We start from the raw sequence: 27,958 nt of genomic DNA, 5'->3' as shown, positions 1-27,958 counted from the left end.
TACATATTATTATTATAAATATGCTCCGAATAAATAAAGCAATATTTTTGTCGAATGTTCTCGCTTACATTCGTTACTCTTCGCTTTTCCTTTCGTCAATACATAATTAAATTAATTCAAGGTAATTATGTATTCTGTTTAAGAATATATAATATATAAGGCCTTAGCATGATTACTAGCGCTTTGGTAATCTTCCATAACACATGCTTAGTCATGTCTGCTTACTGACAGGGTATGTTTCATAGCTGTATGCTGTATTATCGTCTATATATCATATTATGTTGCCAACTTTTTGCACTGGACTTTTTCACATAGATATTGTTCATACACTATGTTGAAATTAGACACATGTAGGTTTCCTTACGATGTTTTCCTTCACCACCGAGCACAAGATGAATTATAAATACAAATTAAGCACATGGAAATTGAGTGGTGCTTGCCTGGGCTTGAACTCGCAATCATCACTTAAGATGCACGCGTTCTAACCACTGAGCCATCTCGGCTCTCGCATTGTTCGCTTTATTTAAATATCATATCATATTTTTTTTATGAAATATAGTATGTATGATATAGTTATATATATATATATATATATATATATATATATATATATATATATATATATATATATATATATATATATATATATATATATATATATATGATATGACGTAAGATAGGATATATATCCTCTGTCTGTCTGACTAATCACCTTAAATATATATTAAATATATATATAAAGATGATTAGTCAGACAGATACAACGACCATGGAAATATATAGCGAATATTTTACAATCTGATCTGTGATCATTTACAGTGTGATCATGATTTATTATGAGTTTATAAGTATATCTTAAATTAACAAGTTAATTTATTTGTATGACATTGTTTCATTACTTTGTTTAGTAATAATAATTTAACTAACTTAGTTTAATAGCTTTAATGTATCTTTAAAGTACTTACTGTATAGAATCATGATGTCTAGCTTTGTTTCCCCGCTTGTACAATGTGCCTGCAGCAGCCGCACCTGCTAATAGTGCTAGAGCAGCTGCAGCACAGCCTCCGGCTGCGAACAGAACTCCACCAGAACCTCGATTTGTATCCCCAGCTAGTCTTGCTGTTTCATTGTGCGTTACGATTGTCGATAAGCCTGTTAAAATAACGTAAATATTTAATATTGAAGAACGATATAAAAATGAACTTGATTTACATAAGAATAATTAACATTTATTTCAGGTTGGCTTTGCCACCACGGCTCTCTCAATGATATAATAAAAAGGACTTTCTACCATTGATTTTGCCGCTCCTATTTAGCCCAGTGGAATTAGTCGTGATGATGGCAAGAGATCTATTGGACTGACATTGGTTCCCTGAGAAAGAAGACGGCCCTAGTGTGGGATGCTACATGTATTGAAACGCTAGGCCGGTCTCATATAAAAAAAATAATTAGACTCGTAGCGGAAAACCTGGAGTAAACAAACGATCCAAATATTCGTCTCTTAATTCAAATTATGTCTCTGTCCCATTTGCAGTTAAAACACGAACACCTTGCAGTAATAGTTCTTCTCAAAAACCTTCATTAAAAGTATAACACCTCGCCATATTGCCTCCACAGGTGACAGGGGATCATTTTTGCCCAGAGGATTGGAATTACGATGTCTATGCAAAGTCTAAGCATAAAACTGCTAGCATTCTTGCCACACATACATTCCACGCGGTCATGATTTGTACAGTAACTACTTTTAATTTTTATTTGTATATAGTTAAGGGCTTAATTTTTATAAAAATATGCTTAATATTGAAATAAATTCCGAATATTATTGATAATGTAAGTATACATCGGGTATAATAATCAGAATATAATATAATAAAGGATTAAATTTACTTCACTTCTCTTGTTTTACTTAAATAGTGCTCTTTCGTGTAAGCAGCTCTTAAGAAGGCTAACTTACATTTAAATTGAATACAAATTAAAACGCTTGTTTGAAACGATTTGTACAGTAGTAGTAGTTAAGTCATTAGTTCTGTAGTTTAGGTCAGGTTCTTATAATATCTAAATTTACATATTTTTTATTTAGCAATTAAATAGTTCTTTAAGGAAAATATTATAAAAAAGTTATATGAATGAAGCTACAAATAAAATAAACGTTTATATAAATTAAGTTTATCAAGTAATTATTACTCCAAGAAAATAGTTCACTAAAGGGTTCACATTAAAAACGTTCAATATTACGCATAACTCGACAAATGATAACTCTTCAAAATATTCGAATGATAGAAAGAAATAGACGAAAGGGCGACAGGTGCAACGTCAACCGTTGAGCCAACTTTCCCTTTCAGACGCTTTTTTAATATTCTTAAATTAAAAATGAATGTATGTTGGTTTTCAAATTTCAAAAACGCTTTCCATTAAAACTATATTTAAATAATAGAACTTGTACAGTAAAAATATTAAATTTTCGTTACGAAATAAATTTATCGAGAACTTTTCGTTTTCCGAAATAAAATAATAATTCAATTTCAAACGATTTTCCAAGAACAAGTAAAATTCTCGTTATAATTATGGTATACATTTACTTTTGAGTTATGGCTTTCTGTACCTGTAAAGATAGTGATGAGTCTGGATGCGGGTGACGGGGAATTGTGAACTTTGGCACATTTTAAAATTGATCATATGCTGCAATGGACTGCGACTGGCTGAATAAGATGATAATCATCATGATTCACAGGCTGACTATTATACTTCGAAGCGATAACATTAATTTTATTAATGCAGTAGCAGTGTGTGCCGCAGAACCGTGGCCGTTGGTGCAGACTGGTTCATTATTAGAGACCGCAGGTTGGTAAACGTAGTATAAGACGCTCTGTAGCTTGGTGGGACAATATATTCGTAAGACAGCAGACATATATTGGAGGAGGAGAACTGATGTTCGAGCTTTGTGGCGTATCATGGGAGAGATAACACTGACACGGGCTGATGATGATGCATGCACTTTATGTGAAGGCTAATTCTAGACACCGCGGCAATTTAAGATGAAATGCATACGTCTAACAATGCCATTGGAGTGGCTATTTGGTATTCTCATCATATAAATACAATAAAAAAGTTCTCATAACATAATTGCTTAACTGATTTATGAAAATTACGTTAGCCAATTTCACATTTCGTAAACTATAATAGTTTAGCAAATTCCTCTTAGCAAAGTTTAAAATCGCAATTAAAACAGTCTGCACGCATTTATGAGTCTAACTTTTGCACATTAGTTTCGGATAGCAGTATCTAAGTTAAACTAACGAATAAAATTGTCATACTTTTGGAAATATTTCGAATCGGGAATACACAAATAATGTATCGTTTATAAAGGATAAGTATAGTTTGGTATTTTGACTGTACCTATCTGAATATAATTACACACTAATATTACTAATATAATAACAGAAATATCTTATAGAGATAAGCTCATCTGTATTATACACTTATATCCATGAAATTCCATAACTAATTCTTAAGAACGTTATTGATATAAAAATAATAAATAAAAATAAATGATATTTGATATCCCGTGATTGTGCGTTAAATGTTTGGTGGGTGACAGTCCAGAATCGATATCACCATATTATCTATAGCCTACGCGAAAATGCGTATTCGGGTAAAACATGACGAACAATTTTAATTGCTTTTGACCGTAAACACCTCAACCTCAGGTTATAATCAATAAATAAAGTATGATTAGTGAGCACTTTTGACTTATTAACAAAATGATGCGTGATTTCGCTTTTGATTTTGTATTTGCTTTTGTAACTTCACAATAATGTTTTACGCACTCTATCTGCCGATTGTATTATAATATGAGGTTTAGGTATTAGCTGTCAAATTTAAAAAGCAAACATAAAGAAAGACCTGCACCATGAATATAGAAACATTTTGTGAGCGACGTCGTGGTCGTAAACTGTGTTTGTAGCCTTTTAATTATACTACGAGTACAACCATACAAATGTTTCTGTAAAACCTCTTCCGATAAAATGACTAGAATTTTCATAATATAACTTCTAAAAAATAACTAAATAAATATAACTTATAAAATGATAGACTAATATTTTTTTATAATAATATTAATTAATTATAATTTAACATCTCTCAAGATGAACTAAACACAAAACAATTGGATAATTTATCACACAAAAACAAACATCCAATCATATTCCAATCTAACAATTACCGACATTCGAATCGCGAATTTGATAAAACGCACAATAAACTTGAGGCTCGTAGAGGCAACATGAAATTTCCAAGTCAAATAAAAGTACAATAGAACAATCGATACTTCCTTGTAAACACATTAAAGAGGGGAATCGAGTACCGCCCCTCATAATACGTCTTCCCTCGCAAAATATCCTGTTGCGTTTACTGATTCGTCTACATGCTAATAAAGAATGCGAGGGAGTGATTTGTGGAGTAAACTTGTATCCGTTCGACTGTGAGAATCAAATGATTTTGCTTCAAAGATATTTCTTACAAAGAACGTAAAATACCTATTTTGAATCACCTACTTTTTATTAAATAACATTTATCAATCGTTAAATATTTCGTACATTGTGGAAACAAATTTATTTTTTCTTCCTGAGTATTTAGATTAAGAAATATATTATTAAAAGGGACATAAAATCATACACACGCGAGAATGTAATAATAAGTAGTATTAGTTATTTAAGTAGTAGTAGGATTAGCTTAAATTTTAAAATTAAAGAACAATTTTTGTTTTTAAAATCGTGTGTCGGCAAAAATATGAATGAACTAGTTTCTAGACGCGTTCAAAATTTTAAAATTAAATATATATATTATAATAATTAATTAATTATACTTAGCTTAAGGCTTGATATATTTTTATTATTTAGATACAAAACTATATATTTTTTCTTTTACTTCATATATGTTATAGCTTTATTCTTTCTGGTGTTTTTCAAATATTCTATTGATATTTCTTGAAAAGAGTTATTACATTTTTTTTAAATCAACTTTTAACTTTTTTTCAGGCCTATTTATAGAAGAGTAATTTAAACTTACTTTAAAAGTTAAATTGACTTACTAAATAATAAACACAGGTTTTCGATAATCATATATTAATTTATAAATATTTTATTACGTATAGATGCCAATAAAATTTAAATAAGTTTTATTGTTATGCTAATAAAACGTCAAATCATCAACTGCTCATCTGGGCAGAATTTTACGCTTTGTCGATAATAATATACGAATTCGAAATATTTTGAGATGAAAATCAACAGAGAGGAACAATAACACGTAGATAAGGCACGGTATTGTATAGTTAGGCAAACTGTTTGGTAAATAATTGGTATAAATTGGTATAATAATTGGTATAAATAATTAAAAAGATATTGGTAAATAAATAAATTTAAAAAAATGGTTTCGTTTGACTTAAACTTCAAATTTGAATTTTATTCCAACTTAAAATAACATATAACATTTCCTATATATCTAGTTTTCTTCGCGGTATTGCACTGTGAATTTTTCCCTGATTAAAAGTAAAGTATGTCTCACTATGCGGCCTATAAACTCCGAAAAATCATGTTCTGCTTTATTACTTCTTACAAAAAACAACTTCACAGACACAGTCTCGTATCTATGATATTGTAGTAGTAGATAATTTTGAATATTATGCATATACTGGAAGCTCACCTTATGTTGGTTGAGCTTGGTTATATTTGTATAGTCGTAATTGTTATGACAGGAAGTGCAAATCGGCATAAAATAAATCGACCCAGTAATAATTATGCGATGCTCGAACAAATAAACACTAAACAGTTTCATAAAAGAATGTATGTATAAAATATTGACAACTTGAACGAAAGCAAAAATAATATGGAAATCGAAAGTAAATCTAAGCATTTATTTAATAATGTTTTCTTGTCGTTTTCTAATGGTCGTTGTTCTCAAGTGAATATTTTATCAATAGTAAAATTATTCTTTTGAAATGATGTATTAATTAATTTACCAATCCACTTTAATGTGTGGCGCTGACACATTTCCTAAATATAGTTAAATAAATGTGACTGGTACCTAAACTTACCTCTTTGTGCATGAGTTTGGATTATTTAAAATGTTTTCTGTTAAGATAGAACATTAGGTATGTAACTTAAATAAAATTACTTAATTATTTGCTTTCATCAATTTATTTTTTTATGTTTGTCTGAGTTGGTAGCAATTTCAGACAGTTCAGGCAGTTCCAATACAACCTGTTTGAATATATATCTAGCAGAATTATTTTTCATTTTCTTTATATAAAATTTAAAACATTAAAATTTATCTGAATATTTATTACAATTCCTTCGGGATTTTAAACGTTAATAATATTTCCTTAAGTCTTTTAATAATATTGGAATTTGAAATAAGAATATTTAGTTCAGCTTAGTTCATAAGTAAATAAATTAGTTTCATATAAAAAGTTTTTCCATAATTTTATTTAATGCGATTAAAGTATTCAGCCTTTATTGTGGATTGTACAACAGCTATTCTGAATAAATACGGAATGATAGAAGCCCTCCTTCGAACGGCAATCGTAGTCGACAAATTTATTGTTATTATTATTACCACAGACAAAGTGTTCGGGAAACTTCGTTTTATATTGCTTTGTATGTTTTTAGTGCATCTATTGGTTGTTAAAAAGAGATTCGAGGGGAGGATACGGTGTAAGTTTAACTATTTTTCATACAACTTTCATAAAAGATATTGAAATATTTTACCTTTTATCTATTATTATGTACGTATTGTCATAAGTATTGATATATTATAAGTATTGTCAAATGATTGAGAATATAATATATCTGATTTATTCTACACGGCTTTGCCCGCGTGGAATTCAGTTTGTAATGGAAATGCTTCAAGACTTATACACAACCATTTATCTCCAACAACTCTCCTTAGAGAGTGCAAAAAATCGTATATCCGTCCTCGGAGTTTTAAACTTTCTTAGTACCAAATTTCATCAAAACCGATGATACATTTTAGCTGAGAAGCACAACATACAGAATGATAGACAGTTACTTTCGCATTTATAATATTAATACAGATATAGTTTAGCTTTCGTATGACTATACGTATGGCGTATCTCTTAATTTTCTGTCAAATTATTTTCCTCCTCAGGTATAGTAGAAATAACCTCTTTAAGGGATATGCACCCCTTTTATGCTTAGTTCTCACTTGGTATAATTGTGTGTGAAAATTATTTCTAATGCATATAATAATTTATTTGTTTCGTTCTTTAATCTCTTTATTTTACAAATTAAAATTTAAAAAAAGAATACACAAAAATACTTTTGCGTTCGTTTATTAAAAAAGTGCGGTAACAATTAAATTAACTTACCTTTCAAACAAATTTTATTCCTCTTGAAGATCAGTCTTACGTCTTTATGAGCGCGGTCTGGCGCTGAAATATTCAGCTGCATCGTAACTAAGATCTCCGCACTCCTCGAACCCGTACACGGTAGACGAACCCTAGTATATTTTTTAATATTATATAGCTATGTGAAAATATATAAAGTATACTTATGGAATCAATAAATTACTCTGTATCCAAAGACAATTTGTATAAATGTATAGTCGGACAGTGTTTATTATTTATGATAATCATCAAAACATGTATTAAATTACTTTCAGTAATCAAAGCCTTTAAAAAGCTATTTAACATAACATTTTGTTTTAAAAATGAATACATTACCAAGTAAATATAAATCGCAATATCACAAATATGAAAAAACTTACGAAACAATAACAATTCCTAAGTCCCTGAAATCACAAGGGGAAACTTTGACCTTGGTAAGGCCAATTTACCTAAACGTCTGCAGCGTGGTAGGCACGTAGCCTCGCTCGGATATATTGACTTGCGGCGGCAGCATGGCGCCTCTGCTCTCGTAGTCTATACCCATCACGTACGGCAACTGCGAGCAAACAACACTTGTATGAATAATGAATGATTTTGAGATCATTTTATGAAAACAGTCGACTTGAATTTGATTATTATCTGTAAATGAAAATGACGACTTTATTGTAAGTTTTATGTACCCTCGAGTATGTTCGTGTATCATGCATTTAGGTAAGGTAGGTAATTACTTGAACGAATATGGTAATTGTAAGAATAGAAATAATTAAATCTAAAAGTGATTTAAAAAAAAAACCGGTCAAAAATTAATGACGAAAAATGGTTTTGCTAATAAGTAATTATAATTTAATACTTATGTCTTATTTTATATTTATCCGTATGTTTCTCGGACTGACTGACGGTCTCGGGTTGACTACCCACTTATCACAAATTCTACCGCAAAACAACAATAAATAGTATTGTTGAATTTCAATTTGAAGAGTGAATGAGCCAGTATAACTACAGGCACAAGGAATAAAACATTTTAGTTCCCAAGTTTGATAACCCTTTACCGAGTAGCCCATTCGCCAGTCTATCTATATAATATAAATAAATAAAAATATACGTAGAATACTTTTTAAAATTTATTAAAATTTAAATAATCATTGTTATAGTAATAGTTCCATAGATTTGGGATTACGGCTTTAATACAACCTCCATCACATTTTGCAGCGCTCAGGATTACAAACAGCACAGAATAATCCACCGACTATATGAAATACCATTTAACTGTACTTTAAGATTAAAATGATGCATGCGTTTTCATTGCACGTATGCCTTGAAAATTTAATATGTTAAGCTTACTCGGCAAAATACATTGCTTTGATGTAGACGTATAGCAATATGACATTCCTTTAAAAATTAATCACTGAATATACGAGTTCTTGGCTAAAGAAATTCTATTTAAATTTATGAGGTTTATAATTATTTATGTTAATATACAAAGAAAAAATGTACACGTTTTTAAAACGAATGTAACTACGGAAGCAAGACCTTTCAAAAATAAAATCCTGCTAAACTTCTACCGATTCTTCTCACATCCCAAGGCGATTTTACACAATCAAAATTGAAATATAAAGTTTCATAGTGAATGATGTTTTTTTTACTTTGATACAGAGCTACATCTACTTCTATAAAATGAAGTTAACCACGTCACAACCACCAATCACTATTAGTCAACATTATTAAATGCATCACAGTAAGCACAAGGAGAGTGAAGTCATTTTAAGTCGGCTATTACAAGCCTCCCGGCGAGTCCGGGTTTGGTATCGTAAACATCTTATCCGATACTAATAATTTAAAATGATGAAATTACTTTTTTTATATATACTAATTATATTATGTGGATTAGTAAGTATCGGCAAGCCGTGTAAGTATCGTATACGCATATTTAGATTTTTTGTAGATTTCAACAGTGAATGTAAATATGCTCGCCGCTGCTGAGCATATTTTCAATTTTTAGCAGTGTAGCTTATGCAAAAAGTGAAGGCGAATTCAATAAAATCATCATGATATTATGATTCTAAATTCATTTTGCGAGTGCTAAAAATCCGGGCGCCGCGCCTCGTCGATGATAGTCAAGTCTTGGTCTATCGGTATGGTGTTCTTGAATGTCTCTTAAAATTTTAATGGGAAATGGAGTAGGTAAGGCGGTATCTTCAGACCACTGCTTGCACCTGGGTGCTTTAAGTGCTTAAGACAAGACTATCTTGTCTACAGACAAAATAATGGTCGAAAACCTCTTTATTTCACTAGTTCCATGTCATGAATTTTAAAAAGTTATTAAGTAACTTTGATCTAATAAATTCGCCGCAAAACTAGAAATTGCAGTTCTCAGTCTGCAACCATCACGTAAAGCAACTGCGCAGAATTTAAAATGTCGCAGTGAACAATTCTTAACGTGATTTTATTAAAGCAGCAATACTATTTTTATTTCCTTTCAAAATAGTTATGAAATAAAACATAATACATGCGTGCAGTTTCTGTTTAGATCGCAAGGAATGTTTCGTCTTGTATTTCGGCTTATAAAAAACTTATTCTTGTTTCAATATGGTTTAAATTTTAGGTCTTCTTTCATATATGAATTAATAATATATTTTTTTTAATTTACTGAAACTGAAACAGCATTTTGTATACAATGTCACGGAATAATCTTTTGGACGATATTAGTTTATTCTTTAAAATATTATTGTATATGCTAATATTTTTGTTTTCATAACTATATATCATTATAACAAATAGTTTTTTTATCATACTTATAGAAATAATATTATACAGTAAATGCTTACAAAACATGTACTGGCACTTGTATGTGTTTTTTATCCTTTTTTATTTGTGGTTTTATTTGCAAGTTTCTATATTTAAAAAAAATAGAATTCGATAAAATTTTGGGTTGGTCTTATTCTATTGGAAGAGCGAATTTCAGTTTAACGAGAGCACAAGAAACGACAAGCTTAGATAATAATGTTGTTAATGTAACGAAGTTACAAGCAACGCCTGTTAGTTAATTAGTTAAAACATCTATCAAATAAATTGTAGAATGAACACTCGGAAACACGCTTCAGAATTTCAATGAAAAACGACGACATAATCTGGTCTTTTGTTTCGTAAAATTAAGCGCTTTAAAGCCAAATTGGAAAGTGAGGAAACAACATCAGAACAATTAAAGTTGCTATTCGAAACAGTGTTTGAATGGATGACTAATTCACTGCTATAGCGGCGTATCTTCAGCGTTGATTACGGATCAGAGAAATATTTGAGATAATTAATGATTCTTTTTTAAAAAATATATTTAATCGTATTTATAAATTTATAATTTTATATAATAAAAATAAATACACTACCCGACTGTAAATGTCCCTCTGCTGGTCACTTCTCGTTAGAAGACCTTCTACGTTGTGGTGGCAGAATATCTTTCGACAGATGCATAATTCACTTAATAATCGAGCAGGAAATGAATTTTAAACACGAATTCGTAGCCGCAACCTTTGGTCAAGTTCTAGTATTCTTTCTCGGCTATTCTTTATTAAATATTATTATTTTAAAAAGTGTATAAATCTCGATAGTTCTAATATAATATTTAGGTAAGTAAGTAACTTTAATTTGATTTGTTACGAAATAAGACTGTTTTTGTCCTCATAACTTTGCTACAAGACAATTCGCAATACATATTAAATCACTATAAAAAGTTTTTATTCGTCTGCGTTTCTTAAAGCAGCCGTAAGTATGTAGACATATATACAATTTCACAACATTCGTCTCGACTGCACGATGAGGCAGTACCAACAAACTGCATACTTTTAATATAAGTATTACTTTTTAAATTTAAAATAGACAGACAGACTAACAAATAAGCCATCTGATGGTAAGTGATCACGACCGCCCAAAGATATTACAAATGTAGGCAATATTAACCATCCCTCAACCCAACATTCAATGTTGTTTACACCTTTAAAGACGTATCACTTTGAAAGTTACCCCCATCAGTTATTAATATTAAGTGCTTAGTGATATGTTGATGGTGCAACTTTTTCAATAAAAATAAATAAATAAATCCCTAAATACCATTATCATCGAGCTACCAACCTTGGCAAAGTTATGTCCCTTGTGCCTGTTGTTACACTGGCTCACTCACTCTTTAAGCCGGCACACAACAATACTAAGTACATAAGCTTGACAGTGGAATGATGACTAGGTGGTACTTACCCTGACAGACTTTGCACGAAGCCCTGCTACCAAGTACATAAATGTTATTAAAACCTTGCGATTTTGTATATTATATCTTACCGGTCTCTTCCCGAGCGCCTGCCACATAAATTCCAAATCTGCAATATGCGCCGGCACTGGTACTATGAAGCCTGTCGCGTAGGTATTAACTACACCCTCCCTTACGTAATACAGCTCTGCGTCTAATCCTAAAACAAGAAGACACATTGTTAGAAAGTATTAGACGCAATATTTGCTTCAAATTCTCTTGATAGGCTTTATATTGATTTATTCGCTTCTTTTATTTATTACCATTTATCTTTCTTTAAACTCAATATGAATTTCGTAGAGTGCATTTGCGAACTTTCAAATAAAATTCAACTTTACAACGAGTGTAATAAATTCACTGTCCAATATGAAATGTCAACGTTATTTGTCAATTGACTTTTAATAATAAATTGCGAATAGATTTGTTTTTACAAAGTTCTAACTATTAAAAATAAATACATAAAAGTTGTGTTTTTAAGATGATATCATTTTAAATGGCAGGATGCAATAAATAACGCAAATTCTCTACGTGTTCGATTTGCTCTTACAATAATGTATTGGCATAAACATAAATCATGATTTCTTTCGATTTCGCTTGGAAAGTTGTCATACGTGTTACGGGTTTTAAATCGAATTTAATATTTCGATATAAGTTCAGAGATTGTGTTATATTTCTGAATGTAGCCTATGAGGAGATCTTTGTATTCATAATTCTTCTTTACGAATGTTTAAATTACTCCTAAGCGGTTGGACCGATTTAGATGATTTTGAGTTAGGGAGTGCTGAAATGCGGTTCAGGTTTTTTTAACAATAAAGTATTTAAGGTAGCTAGGAAGTATATAAGTATCATTACGTTTTTACTTTTTTACATTTTTTTACGTTTTTACACTATTGCGTTTTTAATTATCAGTAAGCCAGCGTGTGGATTAAGTACCATCTAATTCTAAAAGGGCTCAGAAAAAAAAGTATTTGTCTAGTTGTTCTACGAATACGGGATATTTATTACAAAACCAACACGTGATTTTCTTCTCATTGGATTCATGGACAAGGAATTTAAGAAACAGTTACATAATTTTTCTACTTTTTTATGTTTGATAAACTAAAAATATTTATTACTTGAGTAATATCTTTGTCAATACAGATATCATCCCTTTGATTTAAATATTAAAGAACCTTAAACATATAGGTAGGTTTAAGCATTACTTTTCGAAAAAAATGTACTTATGTCACGAGAAAATGTGAAAAATTTAAATTAATTGTTATTGAAAGAATTTATAATTAAAGAAAACCAATAAATAAATAAAGTAATATATAGTAAAAACACATATAGCATACATGCTACGAATACGCAAGGGACTCGAGAGCGGCGTCGGAGAGGACACATGACAGCGATATTGACCGTCATTCATGCCGTAAGCCGTCACGGCATAAGAAGCGGTATTAACCGAAGCGCCAAAAGATAGTTTATATCAAAACTATTTCATAATCAGACGAGACTTTTCCCTTTTCCTTGCGAAGTGTACATATGTATGTGGATAAGAGCAATGCATCCAACTTGCCTCATCAATATTTCAGTTGCATCCTGTTTTAAAATCTAATTATTCTAATTTTTGAAATGGAGTATCGAGGTCGAAGTAAGATAATCCATAAGTCTACATCATAGAATCTAAATTTCCTTGACAATATAAACACGATTTTACTTAAAAGATACAGACGAATGAATGCGTTGAACAAATGGTGTTCTACCCCAGATGCTAGTTCGATTCCCGTGGGGCGTAGTGCGTCAAATTATCCAACTAACTCCATTCCAAAAAGAGCGTGTACTTGGATGAGCAATTCTGGTACTTTATTATGACATTGGTATTCTGGCACTTTTGTCCAATAAAATGACTGCGTTTTTAAATCTAATTTTAACTACTAATACAATAATTACAATAATAAATGGTGTAAGACTTACTCATATTTAAAACATAAATGCAAAAATATTTTACTACTGCTAACTTTTTAATGCACCACTTAAATTATTCATTTTCAACATGACATGACAATATTGTTGATAGAAAATAATATTAGTATATTAGTTAACCTTATTTGTTATTTATTTTATTTTGTAAACGAAAGTTGTTAAAAGTTTTTGAATGTGTTTGTGTTTGATTTATTGTATTATCATAGCTAAAAAATATATTTTTGCGTAACAAACATTGCATTGCAAAAAATAACGAAAAAATCGAAGCTAACAAAACAAACTGTGAAACGTATCATTTTCGAGTGGTACTTGTAATATTAGCTCAGTATTGAAATCGCTAGTACGGTTGGAAAAAAAGATAAAAATTAAAATGGTGGATCATGCAATCAGCGTTCATTTGGAGGCGGCAAAGCGAACGCGACAGTCAAACGGACTGAATATGAAGTGGCACTTTGCACAATTGATGAATCACTACCCCTACTTTGAACATGCACATATAGCTAATAGGGTTGACAAATTGTCCGTATGCTCTTAAAAAAAACATAAACCTAACTTATTTAAACATATTTTTAATTTCAAATAAATATTCCATATTTAATTTAATATCCAATATTATATTATTTATCAAATATTAATGAGAAACAAAAAAAGTTTAAAAAATTACAAGCGGCATAGATTTAACTCACAATATAATTTGCGTCTATTGAAAACTTTAATTTCATTAAATCATTGATAACTCTTAAGCCAACTTACTATCTTGAAGATCTTGTCGTAATTTTGGCTTTATTTTATAATCGATTTTAGAATGATAGACGAGCGAATGGACCGTTTAGGTGTAACAAAGCCCCTTCACATCATAACATGTCAAGGCCTACCAACCACATAATCTAATACGTTATACCCCTGCTCTGATACCCGCTAAATGACCCCTCCAAGCTGAAACACGTCGATAAAAAATATTACTGTTTAATGGTAGAATGATTGGTAAGTGGGTGGTACTCAACCAGTCACCACAAAGCGCTACCACCAGGAGCATAACACCAGTCTTATTTTTCCTATACTTTTTTTTATATAGGTAATAAAAATAATTATATTCAACTAAACAACCCTACGCCTGTGCTCCAGCACCCCAGTCTCCCTTGTACCTTTAGACAATACTGACGTCGGACACCCTAGACATCGCCATGTAGCCACTTTGAGTGCATCATCGTGTTTATCTGTTTGCTATAGACATGTTTATGGGGATAACACACTTTGTATCTTATTTTTAACGATTATATCGTTTTTTTTTATTATTCATTAATATCGTAAGTATGGTTCTGATTGAGTAGATTTACGTACATCATTGCCTTCATACTAATTTTAATGAGAATTTTATTTAAAAAGTTTAAATTAATATTCCATTAAAAAAAAAATCATAAATTTATAAATACTCATTAAATTCATTAAAAAATAGCGGTACTAGATGATTAGGACAATAATTCCGTAAAGTAAACAATGTGTAAAAAATTTAAATGTTATTTCGAAGTCTTTTTATTTTATGTGTTTGTTGCTTTTTTATATAGTCAATGAAATTTATTCTGTTCACATTTTGTGCATAATATTAGATGCAGACAAAGCCCACGAAACATGTTCTGTCTTCGTACTCTGGTAAAATTAAGAAAGTTATAAACCAATATTATATATATACTATCAGTATCGAACGAACGATGTCTGAATGCCAAGGAACACTACTCAACAAAGAGAAACTCTGAGTCAATGAAGAAGCGTCGTCGTAGAGTTAAATTTAAACTTTTCGACTTCAATTTACATTCATAAAAATCAGATTATAATGCGGCCTGGCGATAAAAAGCAGACACATTAAAATTAAACATAATATGAAATAAAAACGGCACGGAAAGCATGTCTGTTGACAAATTTTAATTTAAAAAAAAATAAGTTTCAATGCTGAAAAACACTTTTTTCTTCTGAGAAGGTTTTCAGCTTATGCCATCATTTTCCTCCAATAGGGGTCACAAACGTAGTAAAAGTTTATCTGACACGTCATGGATAAGCATAACTATATTTTTTTTTATACGAAGGTGAAGTCAAATAATTTGTAAGTACTGTCTGAAATTGCAAATTGTAAACGATATATTTACACTAAGAGCCTAAAATAAGTATGTCATTTATTTTGATGAATATTTATATTTTATGAGAAATAAATTAAACTGAAGTTATGTTGTTTCCAGAAGTTAAAAAAAATCGTTTTTTATTTTTTTAAGAACATTACACATGCGTTCTCTACCAGAATGTACGACATATAAACGTAAATTGAGTCTTCTGGATGCAGATCTAGAGACATTCTAGTACAAACTAGAAATAGGTATTCTACGAGGATCAATTTGAAGGCCTTTCCTATTTTTTATGAACTTCTTATAAAATGTTAAAATAAAATAAACAAAGATTCGGGATCTGTTATTATGTTTTTAAAAGTAACAATTTTAAACAATAACTAGTTTGTTTCATTTATAAAACATTATTTATATTTATTACAATAAATGTTGTATTCGTTGTAAATATATTTGTTTTTACTATTGCTAATAACACTGCTATTTAGGCTGGAAGATATTTATATAAACTAATTAGCTTATTGCAAGACGTACTAGCGCAGTACGGGCTATATTTTATATTTCTATTATCAAAGTTTATATAAAAAAATATATATTGTATGTGACCAACGAGCAGGAGGCTCGCCTGATGGAAAGTGACTACCACCGCCCATGGACATCTGCAATATTAATAAATAACATGATAAAACCTTTCTTTTACCCTGCCTTCCCTTAAGCCAAGATAGGTAGGTAATAATATTTATAAAACAACATTTTCGCTGGCTTATTTTTAAACGAAATAAATGCTTCTACATTATTCATCATTACAGTTAATCACTTCGTATATCTTGGATAAATATTAAAAACATATTTTAACATAATTAACATTGTTAAATACATTTTCTTTGAAACAATCGTTTTCTAATTATACAAACGTACTAACAAGCGGATGAACCCCGCGGCGGTGCCTTTGTTACCAAGGCGCGAATGTGTACCTCGTTACTAGATTCAATCTGTACTTGTTAATGAGACCACCCTTAGTATTTCATACTGCATGTTCATAGTTACCCTCATGTCGTGCCTTTTGTCAACATTTTTTCAATTCTTGCTAACGACATGTTTATATTATCGAATCGTGTTCGCTGTGACTAGTTTTTAGTTGTTTTCCATTTACCTTTGTAATTAAACAATTGAAAATGGAAATAAAACGTTGATCATTAGTGTAGTATTAATGTTGTTGGTGTTCTGATTTTTCAATATTGGATTTTTATTTTCAAACGTATAATTGATCTAGTGGTTAGCTTACCTGGATTTATATCCAGGTCAAATATTATGGTTGTTTATTAATTAAAACAATTTAAAAAAATTTTTTTTTTTTTCGCGGTAAAATGTAGTAGTAATTGTAACCCCAGAGATAATCCGAGAGGGGGGATTACTCGAGGAGGTGGCTGTTCTGGACCTCCGTCTTATGAACCGGGGTACGGTGAGGGCGTCCGTACGGTAGTGAAGTGAGTCGGCCTTCGATCTGACATGGGTGACTTCCGCTGACAATCGCATGGTATCGGGATGGCGCGTCACGTAAGAGGTGGTTCCAATATCTGACCACCGGTGCATCGTATTCGATGTAATTCCCGACCACTCTAGCCATCGTCGAGGAGACAGCCCGCCACGTCGATAGTCCCTTATGCAGCTAAATCGAGATTTCCTCGAAGCCGCTGCAATTGTCGCGGCCTGGCCAGAAAACGCCGAGGAGGTATTTTCCGATCCAGACGGTGAGTTATTCCAGACTCAGAGTTACGATGAAGTCAGCCTGCGATGTTTCTACGCCTCGAGCAGGCTGCCCCGAACGCCAGCTGGTATACTGGTGGTCGTTGAAAATTATTTATATATGCAGATTAGATATTGTTGGGCAACTATAAACTATAAAATATTGCGCGAGTCTCGTTCCCGAAGAGGAAGGCGAGCATTTCTAGACCAAAAACAGCGTATTTAGAGCCAACCTGTCTTCGAAGCCTAGGTGAGATAACCTACCGAATTACGCAGGTAATGACCGATCTGGGTTACTTTGGAAAATACCTGTATAAGATCGGTCGCGAAGCGACGAAGATGTGTCACCACTGTGGCGCGGACCAGAACACCGCCCAATGGGGGCTTCAAATTTTCCTAGCTAGCGAGGAGATCGGAGGGGATGCATTATATCGACACGATCCCGCAGCATCTCCCATCTATGAGGACGGCCATCACATTGGTTTTAATAGGTAGGAATCCTACATCACCCAGGTTTAAACTTACTTTACTAATTACTTAAAATATTGAAAGCCTGTCTTTGTGAAGACTCAAAACATAACGTTATGCCTTTTAAATGTAATGGCGAAGCTGCTGACTGCATATATTAATGTATCAAATAAACTACATAGTATGGAATAGAGAGTTTCTCATTTATGTTAAAACGAATTATCACACAGGATTGTCATAACTATGAAATCCAGCCTTTAAAGACCTGTGAACACTGGAGTGTCTATAAATACAATGTAACGGCCAACGACACGCACTCCGGTTTCAACGTATAATGAGCCATTATACGTAATTATGGACAATGGAGTCACCATTGAACCTGTAATTTGGATCATTTTACTTACACTATACCTACTACGATTTTAAAGTAAATAAGGGTTTTATTAGACCGTTGTAAGCTATAGAAAGTTTTGTTGATTAAATAATTTATATAATATAATATACAAATAAATAAATATTTTTGAAACCGTTTATTTAAAAAAATATGTTGGTATATCTATGGAATTAGACACCATTTGTTATCACAATGAAAATGTGCAATTTCCGAAACATTTTTTTTTCTTTTTCCGAAAAATTTGTTATTCTTTCTGCCTAGCGAGTTAAGTGCTGCTGCTTACCATAATACAAAATTGACTCACCTATACTAATAGCTGAAGTAAAAAAAAAAGAATAAAAATTATTAAAAAAAAACAGTTACATTTGTACACCAAAGTTAACAATGACCTCACTTAACTGTTCATCGCGTCGTTACGAATAATGCGCTTCCGTTCCGAGATATATATATATATATATAATTATATAATTGAATGGATGGACAGGATTGGGATAACTTTGTAAAGTAGCTTTTGTTACAAATATACTTTAAATAATAATTACGTAATAGCTTACGATACCAGTTCTGAATTACATCCAATTAAATTAATAAATACAAAATATTCATTATTTCAAACAAGAATAAGCAACTGGTGTTATTACTTAAGAAAAATCTAAATAATGTATATTTAACTAAATTTTATAGGATATATTCCATTTAAAAAACTACATAAATAAAAAAAAGTAATTCAAACAAAACAGTTTTGTATTTAAATAACAACAATGAACCTTTTCAAAAGACATTCCAGACATCATATACAATTCTATCTGTCTGCAGTGTTCAAAGATAAGCGTATATACCCTTGCTACTTTATTTATTCAGCGAACTTTCACGGACATTTATTAAAATGGCGATAACCGTGTATTTATTGTTTAGACGTTTGTTACACACGCAAGCGACAATGCTCAGGGCATTAGAATGTACTGTTGCAGCTTATCTAGCTTTGCAGTTGAGGATTTTTGAAGGCAAAAAAACAGAATGGAAGCAATTCTACCGGAAATGAGTTTTATTTTTAATGAATCTGTATGTAAATTAATTTATGTTTTTTTACTATCTAATTTAATGTGGAATAATGAAGTATTCAATTTTCGTGTTTAAATGTGATGTAGGTACATATAATAAGGGATTACTTTTTTGTAATTGGTAAAAATGTAAAGTGCTAAGTAGTGTTATTCATTAAAGTTATCGTATTCTATGATTGAATAGTGGCTAAAATTCAAATATTGTCACGCAATTGTAAGCCCTAATTCGTATTACATTGAAACTAGCTATGTACTGTGGTATTATATTATACATTGAATTTTTATTATAAGAAGTATGTATTTGACTTATAAAACTAAGTACTACGCACGGTTTCAACCACCTTAAACATCACTACTCCTACGAGCATCGTATATGACATGTGACCTTCTTCAATAAAAGAACGCAAAAATAATTATGCAAATTTGATCATAGTAGTAGTTTCCGAGTTTAAGTTTAAATTTTTCAACTTTATATTTTTAGTTGTTGATAAAAAACCGGAGATATTAAAATAGGAGCTATTTTACGTTTTGAATTTTATTTATTGAATAACAATTTATGGTGGGGTACTTATATGTACAAAAAAAAAAAAACATAATTACATAGTATAAAACAAAGTCGCTTACCGCTGTCTGTACCTATGTACGCTTAGAATCTTTAAAATTACACAACGGATTTTGATGCGGTTTTTTTTAATAGGTAGATTGATTCAAAATGAAGGTTTATATGTATAATACATGCACAATATAGTAGAGAAACACTGATAATTTTAGAGATTTCTAAAGTTTTTCATTTTTTGCGCTTGCATTGCATATGCTGGCTGAAACCTATGAGATTGATAAAAATGGTATATTTTTTAATTTTAATAACTACCTTAATAACTATAGTATTATACGCCTTAAAAAGGTCTTCAAAAAGTCTGCGATGGTATATGTCTATCTCTTAGGGATAACCGAGAATAACCATTTTTATCCTTTACTTTTACGAGAAATAATGGCTTATTTTCGAAGCGATTTTAAGCAATACAATATTCATTCTCATCGAATTAAGTACCCTTAATACATTGCGCATTTAATATAGATCAATATGGCCTTTTACTGCATGTAATTTAAATGAATATTTTCGAATTTATAACAGATTTCAAAACGCAGAGACATAGCGGCTTGTATTTTCTTATGTCTGAAAAACTGTGAACGTTGTAACACAATCTATAGTATATTTAGGATCAGCATTGCATCCGTGCGAAGCCGGGGCGGGTCGCTAGTAAACATTATTTTGGTTATAGTGAGACCTATCTAACCCTAGTTTAGTTCCTAAACTAACTCAGATAGAAGCGATACGATGACGTTGCTCATACTTAGTACGAAGTAATTGCATCGTGCCGCGCACCTGCTATTTAATGTGACACTCATTGACCTTTATTTTAATTGATCTTTGAAATTAATTATGTCAGTACATTCATAATATTTGGTAATATTGTGCCGAAAATATCTTTAAAATACCTACTTTGATTAGAATGAAGCCCTCCTGACCAATATCAGCCACCACCACCACTACTTTCAATTGAGTATTCGTCGGAGATATTATAGTGCACGGGTGTTTCAGCAAACACAGGTAGGATCTCTTTTGTTTTACTATCTTATACAGGAATAACGCCCGGATATCACATGAACTCCATTGCTTAATTGTAAGCTCCAAGCTACTAGTGAGATCAAAATTTTCGGAAAAATCCACAAATTATCTGGTCGAATAGCTTACTGCCGTTATTCTAACTAGGTAATAGATAATCTCTAACCGTATAATCTTGCCATTACACAAAAAAGTCAATTAGTTTGAACTAAACATTACAAATACAAACAGGTATTTCAGTATTATGTAATTGTGTCCAAATAAAATATCTAACTTCCGATAATTTATGAGACCTTCCAAAGTATGTTATCGTAACAATAAATATCAATTTGTTCGTGACCTAATTTTCGGAGATAAATCCTTTATTTCGGGCCTTCTCGGTAGCTGTAATTGAAAATTACTGCCGTCTGCTACTTGGAAGAATATTGTCGTAGCTGATTATTAAACCTATAATACTTTATGTTTGTTCAAGGTAAAAGTAAGAGTGACTGGTAAAAAAACAATAATTTAAGTATTTACTAGTAAGTAGTATCAGTAAAGGATTTATTCAAATAAATTAAATATTATTAGATAAATATAAAAATAATTTATTTCATTCAAACTAGTACACTTGCTTATTTATTTATTTATTTATTTATTAAGATTCACCAGTGGTAATTACACTGTTAAAGTAATAATTATGCTAAGTTACAAAGTTCTTATTGCTAAATGCATTACCTTTTAAGGTGAATACCGCATGCGAAAATAAGTGTGAGATAGTTATACATAAAAACAACAATTCTATGATCGTATGAAATTAAACAAATAAACAAAATCTACCAAACATATCAAATTGTTACATATAATTATTTATTTATAATATAGTTTTTTATAATATAGTTTTTTACATTTTTACGAAACTTTGGCAACGAATCTCTGAATAGGTCCAAGCATTTATAATCGTTTATAATTTTACATAATCGCGAATAAATAATAATAATAATACATGGGTATCTGAGGCGTAGGGCATATGCGTGTGTTTGTGGGTGTGTTGGCTTATGCATGTGAGCAGTATTTGTCGGTGAGTGTGTGTGTGTTTATTGTTAATGATTGATGATGACAATATTAGATGCCTTACCATTCTTAAAATTGTCATCATCAATCATTAACAATATTTGTATATTTGTTTGAGATGAACGCAGAGTGAAAAGGCTACAAGAAAAGGCATTTCCATTTGTAAGCGTTTCAATGTTGCTTGTTTGTCCAACGTGTGGATCATCGAGACACTCAATGTTCCAAACATTGGTTGTCTCTAGCCCATTAGGCTACAGGCACCATTTCATCGAATTTTTCTGCCAAATAATTCTCAGTAGCAGTCCCAACTTTAGAATGTGGCAGTGTCACATGCGCACGTCGAATGCACGTTGGCCCTTTACGTTCACGTTGTCGGATTGCCATTCTGTAGGATTGTATAAATGAGGGAATAGAAAGAGTACCTATTTTTTGATACATCACTTGCATACTATAACAAAGTGTAATTGATTGGACCTTGAGATTGAAGCCCGGACATTATTTTAAATACAGAAGCGGTACATTGAAAACGATGTCCCTATTTCAACTATGGATAGACAAAAATCTTCCTCTATATTAACCTATACGTACTTTTAAAGTCACACATATTTAACCACCAGGAGTTTATTAAGGTACTCAGAGGCAATAAAACTCAGTGTAACGCACTTGACTAGTTCTAAGTGGTTTTTGATTTTGAAATTAGACCACTGTAGAGCTTGCTGATGTGATTGAAACACTATTTAGTTTTGTTTAAGATTTTTATTTAATGTATTATTAACAAGTATAAAACTAGTTTAACTTTAGCATGTATTATTTTTGTATGTATTCAACAAACTGTGGTACAAATAAATGACTACTATCTTATATTCTATAGCCAAATTTACGGGTATAGTACATAAAGAACGTTTTTATTCGTAATAGTGTGATTCATTAAGTTTGTAGATTATAATGAAACCTGTCAAGGCTGTCGGAAGTATAAGCCAGCCGACAACCCGCGAATATTATGTAATATTCATACCGTGGATTTTATGCTTTCTTTTAATTTCTTAAATGACTCAACATTTTCCAGGTGGTGGTTTCAGCGTAACAGTTTTCGTAAGTAATTAGTTTTTATTTTAATTCACTGATGAAATATATATACTTAAATTTATACTTGTATATTAATTTATATTTTTTAGCAAATTAGTATATTTATGCATGGTATAGTATCATTAATATTAAATTTTCCATTCTGTGTCGTGATGTCGACGCGTCTACTACTTAACAATGAAAACCATAGTAGTTCTGAAAACTGCTGAGTATTCCTCGATAAATAATCTACTATTATTCAAACACTGTCTTAACATTGATATGTAGGAATTTTAATTTCATATTTTGTAATTCCTAATCAATCCCTAGTATTAATAAGTAGCAATAATTATGCCTTTAAAGCTGTTAACTATGATATCCCATTAAAGACGTAAACAAACGACAAATTCTCCGTCCCCGCTTAACCCATTATCTTCGTCACAAAACCCATTTCAATTTGTCGTGTAAATCCGCTAGACGTTTTTGCTCAAAACTGTACAAATGGTCTCATAAAAATTAAAATTAAACTCGTTTGAAAAGCACGTATTACAAGGAGAGACATTAAATTACATCCCTCACAAAGAGTCCGTGGGAAGCGCGGTGTGTTAGCGACAAGGGCACCATTAGTCAAATCTTGTGACCGAGCAAAAACATTATTAGAGCCCGCCTTAATGCTACAATTGTTGTCGTGTAGCTAAATTTAATGTTGAATCGTTTAGTGGGAGCGCTGTCTGTGTTTTGAGTGAATTAAATACGATTCGTGTTGGTTTCTCTGCTATTTGAAACGTCCAGACGTAAATAAAAACTATCGCGTAATATCTTTACTCAGAGGGTAGCCGATCGCTTGTATTTGTTAATCTAAAGTATAGTAAAATTTAACTCCTCAACTCAAACAATTCCTAATATTAACAGTTGTGTCTTAATAGATTCTATATTACATTTAATTTGAAAACAATGAAATATATCTTTATAAAACACAAACATTCAAACCCCGTTTTACCCCCTTAGGGATGGAGTTTCGTAAAATCCGTTCTTAGCAGATGTCTGCACCCTATAAGGAACCTACATGCCCAATATCAAATTTGTAGGTGCTGTATTTCCTAGATTTCGTGATTAATCAGTAAGTGGTATTTCGTTTTGATATTACGCTTTCATATTTATAAGCTTACATTACTAAGTTCAAAATCATTAAAAATTGTTTGCAGTGTTGCTTATAATAAACAATTATAAATGATATTGAAAAAAAAAATCCTGTCTATTAATATAAACGATAGTCATATTTTGAAAAAAAAAAATACGCTATAACTTGTTTCATTTACCAAATGTTTTAAGTTAATTAATCAACGTTTAGGTTGTATTCTTCTATACAAAAAACATTACACGAATAATAAAGTCTAAACATAAGCGTTTATTGTTAATCAACAATAAATAATTAATTAATCCACCCAGAGGTCAAATGTGTCATCGAATTTGTAACATATCATCTTCGACCTCGACGTTTGCCAAAGCCGGGGCAATAATCCGTCTATATTACGCAATATGGACATTCGAGATTTACGCTTAATTTGTTAATAAAAGAACGCGTTCCGGCTTTGGGGATAACAATGACATTACTCCAGGGTTAAGTGGATTTGCACGCACGTACGACCATTCGCAACAAGTGGTCGTAACTAATAATAAAGTATTTTTTTCTGTCGTATCGACGATATTAATATCCTTCCAATTAATGCGAGCTGCTGAGGGATATTCAGTTGAACGAGATTTATCTGCCTCTTGCATTATGTTCGTAAATTCGTGAAATTCGATCATAATAACGAATAAAAATTTAAGAAAAACATATTATGAATTAGCTTGTTTCGTCAATCGAAACAAAAAATTTGACAATTAAAGGAGACAACGCTACTGTTTTGTCTTTGCTTTATTTTTAATAAATTAGAGTAACTTGCACCGAATTTATGTTTCATTTAATACGACCGGGTTTTGCTAGGAATAATACGAAATGGATAAACACACATCGCGAAAGTTTATACAGTGCTAAGGTTATTTTGTATCAGTACTTTGAAACTTAAGCCGTTAGAGAAATCCTTTCGAAATGCTTATGTATGAATTATTTAAATTAAGATATCGCTTCATTAAGGATGTCAGAATGGATATAAAAAAATAAATATATATAGAGTTTTTCATGGAGAACGTTTCCATTACATCTACTTTGATATAACTCGCTTTTAGAACATTGTTTATAAAATATTTCGTGGCCACACATTTACTTTTTATATATATTTATTTTTAATATAAATTTTAGAGCCTTTTGCGGAACTGGCTATAAGTTTCATATATTTTATTTAATAAAATATAAAATTAAATTACAAACTAAATTTCAAAGTTATGAAAATCAAAATTAAAATATACTTTATTAAAGGCGCTTAAAAGTCCTTTTCCATTATTATACAAGATTGATTTCAATTTAAAATTGAACACAGGAAAGATAATCGTAACAATTTGTACGAGCTGATGTACGGCCTCGTAGTAATAACCACTACCCACTCTTACCAGCATACTTTTTTCGAGTAGTGAGTGAATCTGTTTAAGTTCTTAAGAGAGCCTTAAAAAAACTATTTTTCATTAATATTCTTTGTTTTGTTTGTATTTCTTTGTGTTTTTTTTTGTTTGTTACAGTTAAAAATACTTTTTTTTTATCTATTAAATACTTTGATTGTCTATTAATTATCTTATTAGATTTACTACATGTTTTAATATATCAGTGGAAACTTTGTTTATTATTTGGTAATATTTGGTTATTATTTGGTATCAAATGTTTGTGTAGTATACTATGTTGTATGTATCCCAAACCCAAAAAATAAAATAAATAAGTAGTACTATTCCGTAAGAGCAAACTCGAAACTTGCCACATCTGACAGAGCAGAGAAATGATGACAACCGTTGTTACGCTATTGTGGTACGTATATACTTTAAAATCTATAATTATTACAGCCAAAATCGCATATAAAATTCTGACATTACACGCTCTTGGTCTGTGGTGAGTTTCGAATTTCTTCTTACGGAATACTAATCACAATGACAATTACATTATAAAAGCGATATGCCATTTTACCTAATAATATTTAAAGGTAATATTTTATTCATTGTAGTTCAATTTTTTAAATATATCTACGAAGTGAATTCTTACAGAAAACCACGGCACGTTAATCGCAATTACTGTTACAGCAGTAACTAGAACAAAATATTTACTCAGAAAATAAACAGGCGATATTTCAATCACGCGCGAGCACTCTTAGGGCTAAGGGCACACTTTCACGCTTTACTTATAAGGTGCGAATGTAAACCGTTCACACTTCGTTTAATGCCACCCCATGAGGTCGGAGAGGAGGGAATGAATATTGAAATACATAAAATATGTTTAAACATGAGAAAACGACTTAAATATGTCATTAAATATTAGATTTATCACACTCGATAACTGATACAAAATGTTATTAGTGAAGTTGACTAAGAAACGCGTTTTACTATTTGTTAATTTCTGCTACAAAATACAAATAAAATAGTATCAATAAACAAGCTGTTAAGGGTATTTTTGTTCATGATATATATTTTAAATATAAGCTTGTAAAACTGAGATTCAACCGATCTCTCTTGAAAATTTCATCAAAATCGTTTTAGTCTTTATATCCTGATAACGTTACAGATAGACAAAATTACTTTTATAATAATATTGATTAATTTGAATAGAGTTAAACATAGTAATCGAGTATTATTAGTGAATACTTGATGATAGGGCTTTGTGCATGACCGTCTGCGTAGGTAAGGTTTGGTACATGGTATCATATACATATTCTATGGCCAAGCGTCAATACTTAGTTGTTTTGTGTTCCGGTTTCAAGGGTGAGTCAGCCAGTGTAACTACAGGCATAAGGGATATAACATCTCAGTTCCCAAGGTTGGCAACGGCGGCAACATCTATGGGCAGTGGTGATAACTTACCATCGGGTGACTCATTATGACGTCACCTATGCTTTAAATTTATCCTATCTAAAAAATTATTAATAATTATTGAGATTCTGACGTGAAACATATTTTGCCGCACCGGGGATAAGACCGACTAACTATAACAGTAGACGGCATGCCGATCGATGTATATTATATCTGTCATACTATGACCAAAACCGCCGACGCTATTTATACCTTTATATGCGTGATGCATAAGATATTAAGAAATATATTTATATTTGTTTTATTTAGGGAACTACGTTTTTATTTATTTTACTTCGTATCAATTTATTCATGTACGATAATTTGATGATGGCAATTTTTGTACAAGAGCATCGACAATTTTTTTTTTTATTAAATATTATAAGATAGATTAACAAATATTGTGTAATCTGATAGTAAATTGTTCCCACCAGATTTTCTCGTGATTGTGATTACACTGAAAACATACTAAAAAATATTTCTGTTTGGCCACAGAATAGTACTATTGGCGAGTGGATGATATGCAACAATATTTACTTGTACAAAACCAACCAAAACCATCAAGTAAATGGATGAGATTTTGAAGTAAATAATATAACCGCGTAGGACGGTAATTTGACACAACTACAGAGAGATTATGTGTGATCCTGGAAGAGATGTGGCTCGAGAGATCGCCAACTTTAGGTTGCTACTAAAATTTTCTTGAATGAAAAGTCCTATAACTTTTGTTCATTTAAAGACATAAGCCGTTAATTGTATATATTAAGCAATATTAGCACTATTTTGTG

General features: G+C 31.1%; 1 protein-coding gene across 1 annotated transcript in view; it reads right to left on the bottom strand.

Annotated features, from left to right (window-relative positions):
* LOC113401385 (tyrosine-protein kinase Dnt-like) overlaps positions 1 to 27,958 on the bottom strand; it is a 52,345-nt gene that overhangs the window by 14,165 nt on the left and 10,222 nt on the right. The window contains exons 2-5 of the mRNA XM_026641288.2: positions 11,726 to 11,853; positions 7,852 to 7,958; positions 7,385 to 7,515; positions 966 to 1,152 (exon numbers count right to left, since the gene is read on the bottom strand). Coding sequence (XP_026497073.1) covers positions 966 to 1,152; positions 7,385 to 7,515; positions 7,852 to 7,958; positions 11,726 to 11,853 — 553 coding nt within the window. The remainder of the gene's footprint in view (positions 1 to 965; positions 1,153 to 7,384; positions 7,516 to 7,851; positions 7,959 to 11,725; positions 11,854 to 27,958) is intronic.

This window comes from Vanessa tameamea, chromosome 2 (genome assembly GCF_037043105.1).
Source record: "Vanessa tameamea isolate UH-Manoa-2023 chromosome 2, ilVanTame1 primary haplotype, whole genome shotgun sequence".
Classification (NCBI taxonomy): domain Eukaryota; kingdom Metazoa; phylum Arthropoda; class Insecta; order Lepidoptera; family Nymphalidae; genus Vanessa; species Vanessa tameamea.
The sequence above is the reverse complement of the archived record's forward strand: the minus strand, read 5'-3'. Positions and strand labels throughout refer to the sequence as shown.